This window comes from Archocentrus centrarchus, chromosome 14 (genome assembly GCF_007364275.1).
Source record: "Archocentrus centrarchus isolate MPI-CPG fArcCen1 chromosome 14, fArcCen1, whole genome shotgun sequence".
Lineage (NCBI taxonomy): Eukaryota > Metazoa > Chordata > Actinopteri > Cichliformes > Cichlidae > Archocentrus > Archocentrus centrarchus.
This window is the reverse complement of record NC_044359.1, coordinates 31,954,207-31,970,388: the sequence shown is the minus strand read 5'-3', so window position 1 is coordinate 31,970,388 and position 16,182 is coordinate 31,954,207. Positions and strand designations below refer to the sequence as shown.

Sequence of the window (16,182 nt, the reverse complement as noted above, 5' to 3'; positions counted from 1 at the left end):
ATGAAAACACTGGCAGAGGCAGCTAGAGTTGCAAAATTATGGGCATCTTTCATTTGATGCTGACACTTGTGATTACTACTCATAAGAAAAAAGTATATTCATATTCTGAATACAATGAGGGTTCCTCATTTGCCAACATGTGCTCAGATCTTCTTACGGTGCACTAAACACCAACCTGAAAAGATCTGACTCACCTTGCTGAGGTACTCCCTCATGACCTGAATGAAGTATGGCATAGAAAAGTCCATGATGTTGTGTCTCCAGGCGGTCTCCAGCACCACATCAGGTCGTAGCAGATCATAGCAGGTAAACAGGCAGGCGGCAAAACACTCCTTCTTGTTCTCCTGCAGGAACCAGGACAGCAGCTCCTCTGCCAGCTCTATGTCTTTGGATTCTGAAGCATACTGCATGGCATCCTGCAGAGGGTGAGGCAACACACACAGAGTCAGGAACAGTGCAAGACACATCCTGCCTACCTCAACTACTCAAAACAAACAAACAAAAAAAAAAAAAACACCAGTCAACTGTTACTGGAAAAGTGAAGGAGCACCTTGTAGAGCTTGTCCTTCTTGCAGAGCTCCACACTCTGTTTCCAGCGGTTGTTGCCCTTGAACAGGTAGGCAGCGATTCTCCTGAACTCAATCAGCTCGTGCTTCTCCAGGCGCTGGGCCAGAGAGATGTTGTCAAAGTTGTCGTAGGCATCTATTGATGTTCTCAGTGCCTAACAGGAGTAAGAGGAAAATAAAAGAGTAAGAGGTATGATATTTTTGAAATAACAAAAGGAGTTCACAAAAAAAAAAAAAAGTGGCACAGTTACTCACCTGATAGTCCTCCTCTGTGATGAAAAGGTTATTAAGTGCTTCATTGACTGATTTGTTGTTGTGGTTCTGTACTGACCGTAGGTACGGTTTTACCAGAGGCAGCTGCTTCACCTGTTAGCAGAAAAATCCACTTAGTGCTCAGCTCAATTTAAACCACAGAAGAAATGTAGCCTGGTGCAGCTGGATCGTTGTGAGATAGAGTAAAATATACCTTGCTGAAGAAGTTGACTGCACGCGAGTGGTCCAGTCTGGGGGAAAGCACTATGAGCAAATCGTTCAGTAACAATGGTTTGAACTCCAGATAGAACTGGATGGCTTTGTAGTACAGCTCCACATTGGCCACCTACACCGAGCACAGAGGGAATAATTAATTTAATGCATTTATAGTAACTTAAAGCATAAACAGTGGATCAGGAGATACATGTACTGTCTTCTGTTTAGGCAGCATTGCCGCAAAATTGTAATTGCATGCCTCATATCACACCATAACTAAATAAAACCCTCAACATTTTTACTGCTATATTAATGTCAGACAAGCAAAGATTTTTCTTCATTCTGATATCAGATCAAACTGCACCTTGGTGACGATGTCTTTAAACTGGCCCTCCTTCCAAGCATCTGTCGGGTGGTTCATCATGGTGATGATGGCGTTGTCATACTCCTCATACTTGTCATACAGGAACACAAGTTCGGCCCACAGGTGAGCCTGCTCTGCTGCTCTCAGGACCTTTGGGATGTTAACTCTTGACCAGAAGAGCTCCAGATGTTCCCTCATCTTCTGGGGCTTGAACTTGGAATAAAGGATGGCTAGCTCCGTGAACATCCCCATGTGAGCACGCTCCAGGCCCAGGGCAGCCTCCAGCATGGTAATCAACTCCTCAAAGTAACCACGGTCCTGAGAGAGAACAAAGACAGGATGCGGTAAATTGTGTTTTCATTTGTGGGCTAAAATGTGAGAGCAGCACACCTCAAAGTCATAATGCCAGATTTAACAGTTATGACTTTTAAAATAATGTTCTTCCATTTATCTCTTACTTGGTAGTAGTTGATCAGCTCCTCCAGCTCATCAGCGTGCACTACGATATGGAGACCACACATCTGAGCCAACCTGAACTCCTGTCCATCCACACAGGCGAAGCACACCTCTTTCCAGGTGCGGGTGCTGTTGGCCTTACGGGCACCATCCACAGCAGCCTGGTACTCCCCGAGGTGCACCAGAGTTGAAGCCAGACGACCAAAGTTGGAGACGTTGTTGTATAACAGTTTAGCAGCCTCATACATTTTCTCATCATAGCAGCGGTCGCCAACCTAAAATAAACCAACAGTGCAATAAATATACTCTGACTGCTGATCTGAAACCGTTTCAGAGTGAAAGCTGTGTGAGTGTGAGCTGAACCTGTTGGATGTGAGCATTGTTAGGTCCATTGATGAACTCCTCAAGTTCAGCCAGGCGATTGGTTTTGGCCAAGGCAAAGATCAGCTCGGTCTCTACATAGGATTCACGGGCCTTCTTACGAGCCATCTGCAGGAATTTGACCAAGTCCTCCCAGTTACCTGCAACACATTTGCAATAATATGAGGCTGCTGGTCTGGGTATTTTTTCCCCAGTAGATGTGCAACAGTGCCTCAAAGGCAGCTGATTCAGATTCTGTGCACTTTCAATATTTGCGACATGAGCAAAACTACTGCACTAGCTGCTATCTGACATCACCCAACGTCCCTGGAGGACAAGAGTTCACAAAACAGTTGATGTGATTGATTGCTTTCAATTAAAGTAGTGCTAGCATAAAACAGCCTTCACTAAAACCCTGCTATCTGTTCATAGTGATTGACCAGTTCAAACTTAGTGAGATGACATTTGCCTTACCACTCTTATCAGCAGCTTGTACCACCTCCATGTATGCAGACGGGTCATCAGCTTTGATGTAGGAATCAATGGCCTCCTTAACAAGGCCCTTCTGTAGCTGAGCCTTGGCCAGCTGGCTCCACACAGCTGGCTCATTGCAGCGTTCTGCAAACTCATAGGCTCGGTCCAAGTTGCCAATATGCTCTATCAGCACCTGGGGGGAAGAAAAATAAACTATCAAACCCTTCTTCCATTAATAAAGTTATCAGTGTCAAAGAATAAGTACAGACCTGTACAGCAGAGGTGTTGACATCAAACTTTTTAAAGATAGCAAAGGCCTCCTCAAAGAGTTCATTGCTGATGGCAATGTTTGCAATATCAGGAGCATCATAGTTGTCTAGCCTGCTGATGTATTCCATCACTCGAGTACGGTCAGCCTTGATTGCTGTCAAGATCAACAGGTTCTGCAGATTTCTGTAGGGGGGGGGGAAGAGATCCCTCAATACACTTTCAGGATTTCTGTACAGTTCTGAAATTACTCAGAAAGAACAATAAATTACTGCTAGATACCTGTGTTCACTGAAGACCGAGTTATCCAATACGATCTTCTCCAGCAGCTCAATGAGCTCGTTGGGCAAGTCAGCAGTCATGAAAGCCTTGACTGTGACCGAAACCTCCTCTGGGTCCTGGGTTTCTGACAATGCTGTCTGCACCACCTGAGAGCACAAAGAAAGAAACAGAAGCTTAGAGAAGAACCAGGTGGGAGTACTGAGACGGGGGAACATCACTTGTCTTGTATGTGATGTACCTGGTCAATAAGTGGTCGTCTGAAGGGGTTGCTCTCAAGCAGCACGCTGGCCCACAGCTCAGGGTCTTTGCGTCGGACAAGGTAGCGAGACAAGCTCTTGAAGAGGGAGTTCTCATTGCAGACCTGAGGTATGAAAGAATGAATTACAGTGCTTCCTGCTATAGCGAAGGCAGTTAAAAACACAAACAACAGAACTGGGTGGGCTGAAACTTGGACTTTTTTGAAACACTGAGTAGCAAAAAAAAGTACTAAAATATCATCCTCACATTGATCAGTTCCTGGTCACACTGTCCTCTCTCATAGGCTACACATGCCAAATGGGGGTCTCTCTTCTCACAGTACTTTCCCACCACACGGCTGTCATAGTAAGGATTTTCCCTCAGGAAGCGTTCAGGGTTGTTGTTGCTGTCGATGTAGATCTTGGCCAGAGCATTATGGGTCGCTGGCTCTTCACAGCCTTCATGGATACGAGACTCCAGCCAGGGCAGCAGCAGCTTCAGCCTGTGAGGAGAACAGATGTTAAGAACTATCCCAGCATCAGCATCACAGACAAGGATGATGACAAAGATGGTTCAAATCGTACTTTCAGCACTAGACAGGCAAAGTTCTGCACATGGGAATCCTTTTTAGACTGCCTAACACACATTCCTCTGCAGGTTGCGATAACTTACTCTCAAAACAGCCTCTCTTGCACTACTTACACACCTACAAAACTGTCCACCATGACTTCTCCACCTTTTAAGCTGAAGTATCTGTAACTTAACTGTCTTGCAAATGATCAGTAATGCAATTATTCCTGATAAATCTTTATTACTAGTTAAAAATAGAGTGGAAATGTTTTGACAAAAATCCAGCTCCAAAAAAAAAAAAAGAAAAAGAAAAAAAATGCTGCAAATACACAGTTTGATCACATTTTCTCTCTTGATATTCACTTCTAACTTTACAAATACAGCTCCCTGGGTAAGCAGAATAATAAAATATGTAACTTTATTTTATTTTTTTTAAAGTAGTTAAATGTTCAGACAAAATGTCAGCTGAGATCAAGTTAATTCATGTTTTTGTTGTAATGTAAAGACAAGTTGAATGTGTGCAGCACCTGTTCCTCTTTTCCACCTCAGCGACCAGTTCATCAGTGGAGAACTGTCCCCTCACAACCAGGATCAGGCTCTTGATGACATCCTCAGAGCAGTCCACATCTAAGAGGCCACCAACCACCACAGGCAAACGGCTAGGATTCACCTAAGCAAACGTTTTACAATAAATATCCCCTTTATCTGTAAGCAAACAGTGCTCTGTAACAGAAAACTGCCTCTGCAGTGACCCTTACCTTCTGAACATAGATCTCAATGTATTTCTGCAGGTTGTTGCGGTACAGGTAGAGGACCAGGTCATGGACAAAGTCGAAACGGTCACAGACGATGATGAGTGGCAGCTGGTCGGTTAGTTTGGCTTCCTGTGTATCACAGAGTAATTGAGAAGAGACTATAGTCAGTGACTCTATACCAAAATCAATCAACCAACCAAACAGGTTGATCTTTGACCACTTTAACATTTAGATAGCTTTTTGTTTCTGACATCTATAACTGTTGCTAAAAAATTAAACTGTCATTTAAAAGCACCAGCCCTTGATCAGTTCAAAAACCCCACATGTAATATAATATTCACTGCTCAAAAACATTAAAGGAACACTAAAGAAAACATCAGATCTCAACGGGGGAAAAACTCATGCTGAATATCTATACTGATATGGACTGCGTAATGTGTTAGGGATGACAGGATCCCACATTGTTTGATGGAAATGAAATTATCAGCCTACGGAGGGCTGAATTCAAAGATTCCCCGAAAATCAAAGTGGAAAAGTGATGCAGCGGGCTAGTCCGTTTTGCCGAAATTTCATTGCAGCAACTCAGTGGTACTCAGTAGTTTGTGTGGCCCCCATGCTCTTGTATGCATGCCTGACAACGTCAGGGCTCCTCATGAGAGAATGGTGTCCTGGGGGAGCTCCTGGACAGACTGAGGTGCAACCTGGGGGCGTCAGATGCACTGAAACATAATGTCCCAGAGTTGTTCTATTGGATTTAGGTCAAGTGAGCGTGGGGGCCAGTCAATGGTATCAGCTCCTTCATCCTCCAGGAACTGCCTGCATATTCTCACCACATGAGGCCGAGCATTGTTGTGCACCAGGAGGAACACAGGACCACTACACCAGCGTAGGGTCTGACAATGGCTCCTAGGATTTCACCCTGATACCTAATGGCAGTCAGAGCACGGTTGTCCAGCCTGTAGAGGTCTGTGTCCCGCTCCATGGATATGCTTCCCCAGACCATCACTGACCCACCACCAAACTGGTCATGCTGAACAACGATACAGGCAGCAAAACGTTCTCCACAGCTTCTCCAGACCCTTTCACATCTGACACATGTGCTCAGGGTGAACCTCCTCTCATCTGTGAAAAGCGCCAGGCACCAGTGATGGAACTGTCAATTCTGCTATTTTATGGCAAATGACAAATGACAATATTTTATGGCAAATGACGGGCAGTGAGCACAGGGCTCACTAGAGGATGTCGGGCCCTCATGCCACCATCATTAAGTCTGGAGGTGCTCATCCTGTTCCTCCTTGCACACCGAACAGATACGGGTCCTGCTGATGGGTTAAGGACCTTCTTCAGTCCTAGAATAACTGCCTGTCTCCTGAAATCTCCTCCATGCTCTGAGACTGTGCTGGGAGACACAGCAAACCTTCTGGCAATAGCACGTATTGATGTGCCATCCTGGAGGAGTTGAACTACCTGTGCAACCTCTGTAGGGTCCAGAAAAGGAGGGAAAAAATGTCAGTGGCTTCCACCTGTAGAATTATTCCTGTTTTGGGGGTTGTCTCCCTGTTGCCCCTTTAGTCCAGCTGTTAATTTCATTAACACCAAAGCAGCTGAAACTGATTGACAACCCTCTACTTAACTGGCCAGATCAATATCCCAGACATTTAACTGACTTGATGCTAAACTCTGATTAAAAAGTGTTCCTTTATTATTATTTTTTTGAGCAGTGTATATAGTGAGAAACAAAACAACATATCTGCCACTAGAACAAATGGATGTGACGGTCTGAGAGACTAAGGGATGGTCAAGTTATAAGAAAAATGTCTGTTTCACACTAAAGACATGGAACAATACCTTCTTACTATGAACAAGCAGAGAACTGCTAGTTCTCAGGTCACCTCTAGGCAGCGCTGGCAACTAGTTGTTTATTGTTGTTCCACAATATACTAGTGTACTGAGACACTGCTGCCATCCACAGGATTAACAAACTGGGATTGTGGATCTTGCCAATATTATTCAACATGCTGCACTGACCAAAAAGCTCTTTAGAAGACTACACACAAAACACAGACACTTTTTCCTGTCTTTAAATGTAAAGTACAGGAGCCTAACACATTCACCATTATCTGCACACACAAGGTCCAATGAATGACTGTCTATGTAAAGTTAATAGACCACTGGTTGCACTCCAGTGGGTGTATGGACTGTGGTGTATAAACATATACACCTCCATATAAATCCCAGTTTCAATCCCATGTCTAATATCAAGAGGTAAGGGGTAAAAGAAAAAACAGGGAATAAATCCTGTACTGTTGGGAGGGATAAATTTACCTGATACATGTCCTGCCATTCCAAAGACAAAAGAGGAAAAGGACAAAAGATAATTGACTGCCATGAGGACTGCTGCATGAACATTTGCAACAAAACTGCTAAAGATCAGTCAGTGATAAATGATGTGAATGTGTGCAGTTTGTCTTTTATACCATCAAAATATAAAGACAGACTTAGCACTTTAAGGAATGTGTGTTATAAATGAAAGACTGAAAATGAAGATTTCACGATCGCATCACAGGAGAGTTTTAACTTCTGACCAACCCAACATTAAATAAAAGAACGGATAAATTCTGTCAATATCACACACACACACACACACACACACACACACACACACACACACACACACACACACACACACACACACACAAAAGCAACATCAGGAAACAACTGCGGAACAGAGACACAATGTGTAAGAGGAAAAATAGAGACAAAAGTAAAAGAAACAGTCAAGGCAATGAAGAGCTGCTTATGTTTGATCACTCCAGTCATTCCCGTCACTACCTTGAGGAAGTTCTTGACACGCTCGGGGTCGTAGCAGTTGCTCTCTCTACAGATCCTTTCCACCTCTTTGATCTGGCCTGTCTTGCAGGCAGCTTGGATGTATTTGAAGTGAACTTCAGGATCCTGACTGAAGTTTACAATAGAGCCCAGGAAATAGAACAAGCCTGAGGGGCACAGACAGTTAAAATAAAGCTTCAAAATGGCATCCATGTCGATAAGCATTGTGGATAAAAGCATTACTGACATTGAAAAGTTGTACCCTGCCTTAACTTTTTCCTCTTCCCCACTTGGCTTACTTAACCTTTATGTTCCATTATTCCAGTCACTGTATGCTGCGTTAGCTCACCTCCAGGGCATTATGCACAATCTATCGATCAGTCCTGCCTCTGTTCTGGCCTACATGTCTAACTGATAGCTGAGCAACATCTATCCAAGTACAAGGGTAGGAGGGAATGGCAACATCAATCAATCAAACATTTAAATGCTTCTCCAGTGGATAGTCTGAGTACAGAAATATTTTAGTTGAACTGCTCCATTCTACAAAATAAAGCATGACTATAACTCCTACGGTTCAATACTTCCTGACTAAGTGAACTGGGTTTTCCGAGAAAGTTTTCCATCCGTTTAATTTGCATTTGCATTTTTTGGATTATGCATTACTGATGCCAAACGATGAAGGATCTAAGTATAAAGTGTTGGATCTCACCTTCAAAGCTCTTGAAGGACTCGAAGAGTTCAGTGAGAGCCTGAGTTGTGAGCTGTTCATGGTACTTGGAAGCCACCTGAACACAGATCTGCAGGTTCTGGCGGATGTTGGCTGAGAGCATGGCCCTGAGGCACTCCAGAGAATCTTCCACTGACAGTGAGCCAAAGTAGTTCACCAACCACTGGAGGTGCAGGAGGAAAAGTTTAAGTCAGAGGCTGCACAATTTACAAGACGGGAAAACAATTTCACCATGTAGGAACCTGAAGCCTACCTCTGGGTTGAGCAGGTGTGTGTGCACCACAGCACGCTTGATGTCGTACAGGTCTGTGTAGTGCTCCAGTGCCCTTTGCAGGAGACCAGCTTTTTCACACAGCTGGGCGATGTGGGCACGATCATAGTTTGTGAACATCTGGTTGCCCAGGATTGCATCAGCAACCTACACCCATGAGAAGAAGCATTAGAAAACAATCATTCGAGCTCAATTAATGGAATTTCATTTAGCGAAGTATGTGCATACTGATCCACCTGCGGTGCATGCATGAGGTTCATCTCCAGCAGGCGAGTCTGCAGTGGTCCTTCTGAGGGTCTGTTGTTTTTCAGGGCATCCAGAAGGAATGACGTGCACTGCTGGATCAGGTTGTACTCCATGAACACATCCACAATCTGGATAGAAACAAAGACTCACAGGTTAATGTAACCACAGAGAGAAGAAAACACCATGTTTGTACAGCTGAGAAAGTACATTTAAAATTAAAAAAAGACATGAAATAAGGTAGTATTCATTTACTGTAGCTTTTACCATAAATAAACCCAACATTCCTGCCAGCCATCTAACATTCTGCACCACTAAAAGGATTAAATGTGAGGAATGTGGGGCCACACACTTCTCTAAAGCTTTAAGACGAGTTACAATGAAAAGTGAAAGTTGAAAACAGTATGGGTTTTTTTGTTTCAACTAAAAAAAAGCCTCTGATGCAATGTGTCATGTTCTTAAAGTTCTTATCACCTGCTAGTGCAGCACTTTAGGCAACACAAAGCTGTGTCAGCAGTTGACATTTGCACTGCAGAGGCTCTGCACAGGCAGGAAGTAAAGAGGTGAATTTCCTTTGCCAAATTGTCTCTGCCAGTGCCAAACAGTTTATTCTGCTATTGACTCTTGGTTTGAGCTTCTGGTGCCCCCAGGTGCTGACAGTGAGATCTGTCATCATTGGAGGCAATCTCAATGCAGAGAGATATCAAGATGAGTTTCTGCACCCAGTGGCAATCCCACATCTGCAGTCTGGGACTGAACTCTATATATGACTTGCAACAAATGCCGGTTGAAGAATGGGATGCCATCCCACAGCAGTGTGTGACCAAGCTGGTGACTAGCATAAGGAGGAGGTGACAGGCTGTGGTGGTTGTGTATGGTTCTTCTACACACTACTGAGGCCCCTGTTTGTTAAATGACTAAACTGTTAAAGTGCCCATATGTCTCCTTTCTTCAGACTTCAATCATTCAATACAATCAACAGCACCAGACAACAGTCAACAGCAGAATCAGTGGTTTGGCATTGGCTAAAAGATTTGGAAGGTTTCATGGATTCAACCCACATTTTGTGCTAAGGTTATAATAAATATAGTATTTTATTATTGTCACTTCTGTCCAACTCTACGATGCCATCCTCACTTGATTTAGCAGCAAACCGTCATCCTCCTCTCTATGCTGACAGTTCAGCTGCTGCTAACCAGCTAGCCCTGGCTCTTCTTGTCTTATTATTCCCTACTGGATGGCTAACTGGCCAGATTGTCATTGTTGTGGTCCTCAAAGTCAACTGCTTTCCCAGAGAGGATCTGGTTCTATGGTCAAATGTAGCCTCCTCCAACTCCACCTTCTTGAAATGCAGTTGGTGAGAGTAGTCACTGCTCTGGAGAGCAACTGCTAGCTGGAGAAATACTAACCAGCACCCAGAGAACTGCTTCATGTGACCCTCTGCTGAGTTCACTGAGGCAGTGGAGCAGAACAAGGACTGCTGTCCTTTATATTGATTTGTTATTTGTTATAAAGTACTTGGCAAATAAAATATCTGCAGCATGAAACTTAGGGTTTTATTTAATCACTCAACACATACGCATTTGCACTCAATTAATGGTCAACTGGTTCATCATAGTGAGAGTGACTAATTTTAAAAAGTTAAGACTCTCATTAACCTCAAAGATGCATAACTTACAAATCCAACAAAATACCAATTCTGTTAAAAAGGCACCCATGTTCCAGTTGTATATAAACTGAACTACCGTATCAAAAATAAAAGCATGTCTCCTGATGCGTCACTACATATTCCTCCGGCCTTCCACTGACCTGTGTAATGTCAGCCAGTGGCTCTTCATCTTGGACTAGCATCTGTGCGAACTGCAGACCTTGTTCGGGATTGATCCGCATCACATTCCTGAGCAGAAAGATCCAGTCTGGCGTGTAGCCCACCTATAACAAAGACGAGAGAAAAACAAGACCCTCACTGATGGAAATGAATAAAAATATAAAATATATTTAGAAGTCTGGATGACACTGCAGCCCCATTTATTAATAGAAAACCCTTCAGCAGACATCTTATTACTTTGGATAAAGGTTTAGGGCAAGACCTTCAAATGAGCGCAAAATAGTTTTGCACAAATACTTTTAGTCACTCCTGGGTTAGTGAAGATATAATACATAGTACAGCAAAAATATCAATATTTCAACATTTACAAAACTCATTAAATCAAAACTATTTTAAGCACCCTGTAAGAGACTGATATTCTGTGATTATCTTAAACATTTCTACAAATACTATTGGGGAACCACAACCTAGGACAGACACAAAAAATGCTAAACAAAACAGTACATATTACACTCTTGTGCAAGGGTGTACACTACATAATATCTTTCTATTTATGTCATTTTTAACAATAAGCCAGATGTAAAGCATACTTACAAGGTATTCACATATACTCGTGTGTACAGGAATATTATTATATAATGCACCCATACCACATAATTTGCTTCTATCAATGCATTATGTGTAACATCACAATAATCATAAGGCAATCATGTTGTTTAAATTTAAGCAATATTGCTGAGCAGTAGGTAGGCTTTAATATTGATCAATGATGAGTCATCATCTGTACAATTTATGGCCATGAGTCATCCCTGACCAACATGATAGACAATACTCAGCCAATCAGAAGATGGCATCACAGACTAATCAACAATCAATATCAATTACTATAAACAGACTGGCTCTTCACCTAGAACTTTGGGATTCCCCAGTTTCTCACCATCTAGCTACTGCCAGCTGTTCAGCAGCCTAGGTCAGCTGCTAGATATGGGGAATCCCCACTTTCTCCATTTCAGTCAATAATGGTCAATTAGGAATAGCCAATCACAGCACAATATGATTAGGCTAAGCCAATCAGGCATGAGAAAGAGGCTGCATATCATTAGCATATATTATCATAGCATTAGCAGACTGAAATCATCCATGTTTACCCTCTACTTCAGATAAATACAGCCAAAGTGTACAAAGGGTACATCCAGGAATATGAATATCGTGTTGCATATCTTTATTTTTTTTTTTTTGCATTTTTGGCCACAGCAGCTTTTATGGGCAGTGGAGAGAGACAGGAGATGGGGGAAAGATACAGGGGAAGACACGTGGGCAAATTGGCGACGGGCCGGGACTCGAACCCGTGCCACCCGAACCGCAACGCAGCACATGTATGTAGTCATCAGCTTCACCACTAAGCCACCCAGGCACCCCGTGTTGCACATCTTTGAAGAATAAAGAACACGTATGCCAAAATTCATGGCTCAATTCCTTGTGGTTTTGGAGTCTACAGACAAGAGAGGTAAAACCTCAAGGATAGACATGACAGATGGCATGATGACAATATCCCCCTGCTTTATGTTGCGGAGGATAAAAAATTACAATAAGCAAAAAGGTCTATCAAGAAGGATTAATTAAGGCCACAATCAACTTTATTCATTCATATAATAAAAAATAAAAAAAAGGGAAAAAAAAATTATATAATATTAAAAAATGACCAAATGCCATCCCAGACATACCTTCTTGGCGTACAGGACGATCTTAGGAAACTGACCAGTCTCTGCAAAGCACTGAATGACTTTGTTGGGGACGTTGGCCCTCAGGTACACACTGAGAGCCAAGGTAGGATCCACCGCCTTCACCAAGTCACCCAGTTCTTCTGAACACTCCAACTGAAATATAGGAGAAACATCAGAATTTTAAGAAACTGAAAACAATCTTGTAAAGGAAATATAAAATTTCCATGTTTTTTGTCTTACTTTTTTCAATTTTTATTTCAGTTTTTGTCTAAGTTATGATTTTATGCTCGATCTGCAAATGATAAAAGTTCATTATGATCTAAAGAAAATGGAGCAGAAGTATGTTAAATTTGACTATTAACAAAAGAAAATCATAAAATACACTGTAAATGTTAAGTGAATAAAAATTCAAATTCATAGTTTACACCATGAATTCACTTTTTTCCACCTTAACTATGCAGGACTTGTAGATCCAAAGTTTCCAAGGGAGACTTCCTAAATTCCTTACATATGAGATCATCCCACTTAATCCAAGATAAAAGACAAGTTATATAAACATAACAGGCAGCTCAGGAAGAGCCACTTCCTGCAAGCTCAGGCTTAGATGTATGTACAGTACCTTGTCTTCCTTCAGCCACTTCTCCAAAAGCTGTTTTCGTCCCTGCTGCAGTACAGGCCTGCAAAGCTCCAGGGACTCAAACTTGTTGAGCTGACCCTGGTCCAACAGGATACCAAAGTACTGCAGCAAGGGGGAGGTCTGGCCTGGCTGAGTAGGAACACTCTGAAAACGACGGATTGTGTCTGGGGTGCGCAGAATACCCTGAGAAAAGAAAGGTCATCTGAAGGTGAGAAAAGTCATAAAGCAATGAAAAGCAGGGTAAGTGAAAGAATGAAATCCAGTGGGTACCTTTGGTGCATTAGCGGCAACCTTGGCAGCCTCGGAGTAGTTGCCAGCAGCAAACAGGTTGTTGAACTTGCGTGCAAACAGCTCTTCAGCTCCAGTGAGGTTGTTGCGGACAGCTAAGCGGAGAGCCAGATCTGGATTCTGCAGCACGTTGGTGATGTAGGGAATGAGGTTTTCTTCTTCCACGCAAACAGACAGAACCTGTGTCACAGGAGAATACAGTCACTGCTGCAGTAACAAGCATTAGAAACCAGAGTTAGGGTAACACTGCTTGTTACAATTTGATTATTATTCAACTTGTGGTCCTTAGTTTTCAAAGTCCAAGTCAATCTGTCATGCCCCCTTACACCAGACTCTACTTGTCAGCATCTCTATCATATATGACTCACAAGCCTAAGTGCACTTCCACTGACCATACCTACATTAAATATAGCAGGGTACATAAAGAATGACTGTTTCGAACAATAATACATCGCACAGGAATCTGGACAAATTCACCTTTGATTCTGCCTTTACTTTAGACACCCATGTCAAATCCTTGGCACACTCTTGTTTCTACCACCTAAGGAACATTGCTAAGCTGAATTCCATTGTGTCTTGCTTGGAACTTGAGATAGTTATTCATGCATTTATATCCTCATGTTTGGACTACTGTAATGCATTGTTTACCTGTCTTAGCAAACATTCCCTAGAACGTTTTACAGGCTGTCCAGAATGCTGCAGCAAAGCTTCTGACTAAATATTCCAAGTATTCACATGTGACCCCACTACTGATCCAGCTGCACCGGCTCCCAGCGAAATTCAGAATTCAGTTTAAAATTTTAGTTCTAACTTTTAGAGCTATACATGGACAAGCACCAGCTTATATTAGTGAACTCCTATAGCTACACACCCCCACTAGATCTCTGAGATCATGCAGTCAGGGACTACTGGCTTTGCATCCTATGAGACTGAAAACAAATGGAGACAGAGCTTTTGCCACAGTGGCTTCCCATCTCTGGAACTCTCTCTCCTTGTCCATCTGAGAGCGTTGGACTCGGTGATGTCTTTTAAAGGACTTTTAAAAACTCATCTCTTTAGTTTTGCATTTGTTTAATATTTTCCCTTACTATGTTTTGCTGATGTGAAGCACTTTGTGACATCTGTCTTGAGAGGTGCTATGTAAATAAAGTTTTACTTACTTACAAGAATTTGGTCAAACAGTGCATTAAATCTTGATTGGAAGTAATGGCCTTTTTTTATTTGAACTCATCTTAGATACATTACACAGGCATAAGTCAGTTATTTGTGTCTTTTGCCAAAATCACAGTGAGCAAGTTGTTAAATTTAAGTACATGCAATAAAATTAAATTCCACAAACACCCTCTGGCCTTTGGCTATAGCTGCTAAATGCAAATGTTATTTTAGTGGGTCAGTGTAACACAGGGCTTATGTGTGCAGTCTGGCAGCAGAGATAGAAGGGAGGAGAAAAAAAAAGTCAAGAGAAAAGAGCTGGATGAAGGAAAGGGGAGGGAAAAGAGAAAGATGGCCAGTGCTGGCCCTTCTACAAACAAGCTTAACAGGTCAGCAACCCAGTATTTTTTTAATGGGTGAGTAGACTTTCTTCCTGCTACTCAAGCACAGTTACTTGCTCTCTATAATGTTGCTGGACTTACTGGAAGTAATTGAGATATAAAAAAGGAAATGAACAGAAAAACAGGAGTTAAAAAAAAAAAAAAAAAGCAAAGAGAAAGATTTTCTAGTACACATGCTGTCCCGCACATGTATCCTAGTACACACATTGTTCTGCACAATGTGTACTAGATATGTTTAGAGGAAACTAAACTGTCTGAAAGACATGTAGAGACTGATATTAAAGTCAGAGATAATTACTATCATGAGGGAGACAAGACTGAATACTAACCCCAGGGTGGCCTAACATTTTCTTCCTAAATGCTGAAAACACAACAAAACAAAACAAAAAAACTGATCATTACTTGAGTTTAAACTCAACTGCTCTCAATGAAATAGTGCCAAGCATCAAAATGGTATTTACTGTAAGCTGCAGTACCAAGTGACACACTGGCTGAGACAGAACCACCAAGAACAAATGGCAAAACTCATCTCGGGCTGATCATCTGAAAAATACTGAGGAGTCTGCCTGGATGAGAGGATCTACCCTAAGAATAAAGAGCACCAGGCTGTGCCTCCCACTGTGCATCGTGTGCTGATGGGACGCAGGCCTTTTTCCACTCATACCCTGTCATTTATATGCTCCATTTTATCTCCTCCACCCCTCCCTGGTTTCTGTGCAGCAGTTCAGTGCTTCACCTATAATCAATGCATGTCACTGACAGGCCAGCTTTGAACATATGGTCACCAATGGCCTGCCTTATGGTATTAAGACCCTCATGTTGAGACAAAGTAACCAACAGTTACTGACAAGCACACAGATCCTAATGAGAAACTTGAAGATGATTACAGGGGGTGGCTGTGGCTCAAGAGGTAGAGCAGGTCATCTACTAATCGGACGGTTGGTGAGTCGATTCCTGGCTGCTCCAGTATGTATTATGCCAAAGTATCCTTGGGCAAGATACTGAACACCAAGTTGCTCTCCGATTCAACTGTCAGAGCATGAATGTGTGTCAATGTTAGAAAGCACTTTGATATAGAAGAAAAGAGAAAAAAAACAAACAAAAAAAACAGCACTTGTATGAATGTGTGTGTGAATGGGTAAATGCAAACGTGTTGTATAAAGCGCTTTCAGTGCTCAACTTGAGTAGGAAAGTTCTATGTAAAAACTAGTCTACTTACCATTCCATTTACAGGGACAAGACCGACATTTGGCTAAATTTTCACCCAAGATTTCAAAATCTTC

The 16,182-nt window shown here is 42.3% G+C and overlaps 1 protein-coding gene across 3 annotated transcripts in view; it reads right to left on the bottom strand.

Annotated features, from left to right (window-relative positions):
• Positions 1 to 16,182, bottom strand: part of cltca (clathrin, heavy chain a (Hc)) — a 36,560-nt gene that overhangs the window by 3,400 nt on the left and 16,978 nt on the right. For all 3 annotated transcript variants that reach the window (XM_030745521.1, XM_030745522.1, XM_030745523.1), the window contains 22 exons: positions 13,329 to 13,526; positions 13,041 to 13,241; positions 12,422 to 12,574; positions 10,679 to 10,801; positions 8,863 to 9,000; positions 8,609 to 8,773; positions 8,338 to 8,518; positions 7,632 to 7,795; positions 4,803 to 4,928; positions 4,572 to 4,714; positions 3,742 to 3,976; positions 3,476 to 3,598; positions 3,238 to 3,383; positions 2,958 to 3,141; positions 2,689 to 2,881; positions 2,218 to 2,375; positions 1,857 to 2,129; positions 1,399 to 1,716; positions 1,033 to 1,164; positions 822 to 932; positions 551 to 721; positions 195 to 416 (listed from right to left, as the gene is read on the bottom strand). In XM_030745521.1, coding sequence (XP_030601381.1) covers positions 195 to 416; positions 551 to 721; positions 822 to 932; positions 1,033 to 1,164; positions 1,399 to 1,716; positions 1,857 to 2,129; positions 2,218 to 2,375; positions 2,689 to 2,881; positions 2,958 to 3,141; positions 3,238 to 3,383; positions 3,476 to 3,598; positions 3,742 to 3,976; positions 4,572 to 4,714; positions 4,803 to 4,928; positions 7,632 to 7,795; positions 8,338 to 8,518; positions 8,609 to 8,773; positions 8,863 to 9,000; positions 10,679 to 10,801; positions 12,422 to 12,574; positions 13,041 to 13,241; positions 13,329 to 13,526 — 3,858 coding nt within the window. The remainder of the gene's footprint in view (positions 1 to 194; positions 417 to 550; positions 722 to 821; positions 933 to 1,032; positions 1,165 to 1,398; positions 1,717 to 1,856; positions 2,130 to 2,217; positions 2,376 to 2,688; positions 2,882 to 2,957; positions 3,142 to 3,237; positions 3,384 to 3,475; positions 3,599 to 3,741; positions 3,977 to 4,571; positions 4,715 to 4,802; positions 4,929 to 7,631; positions 7,796 to 8,337; positions 8,519 to 8,608; positions 8,774 to 8,862; positions 9,001 to 10,678; positions 10,802 to 12,421; positions 12,575 to 13,040; positions 13,242 to 13,328; positions 13,527 to 16,182) is intronic.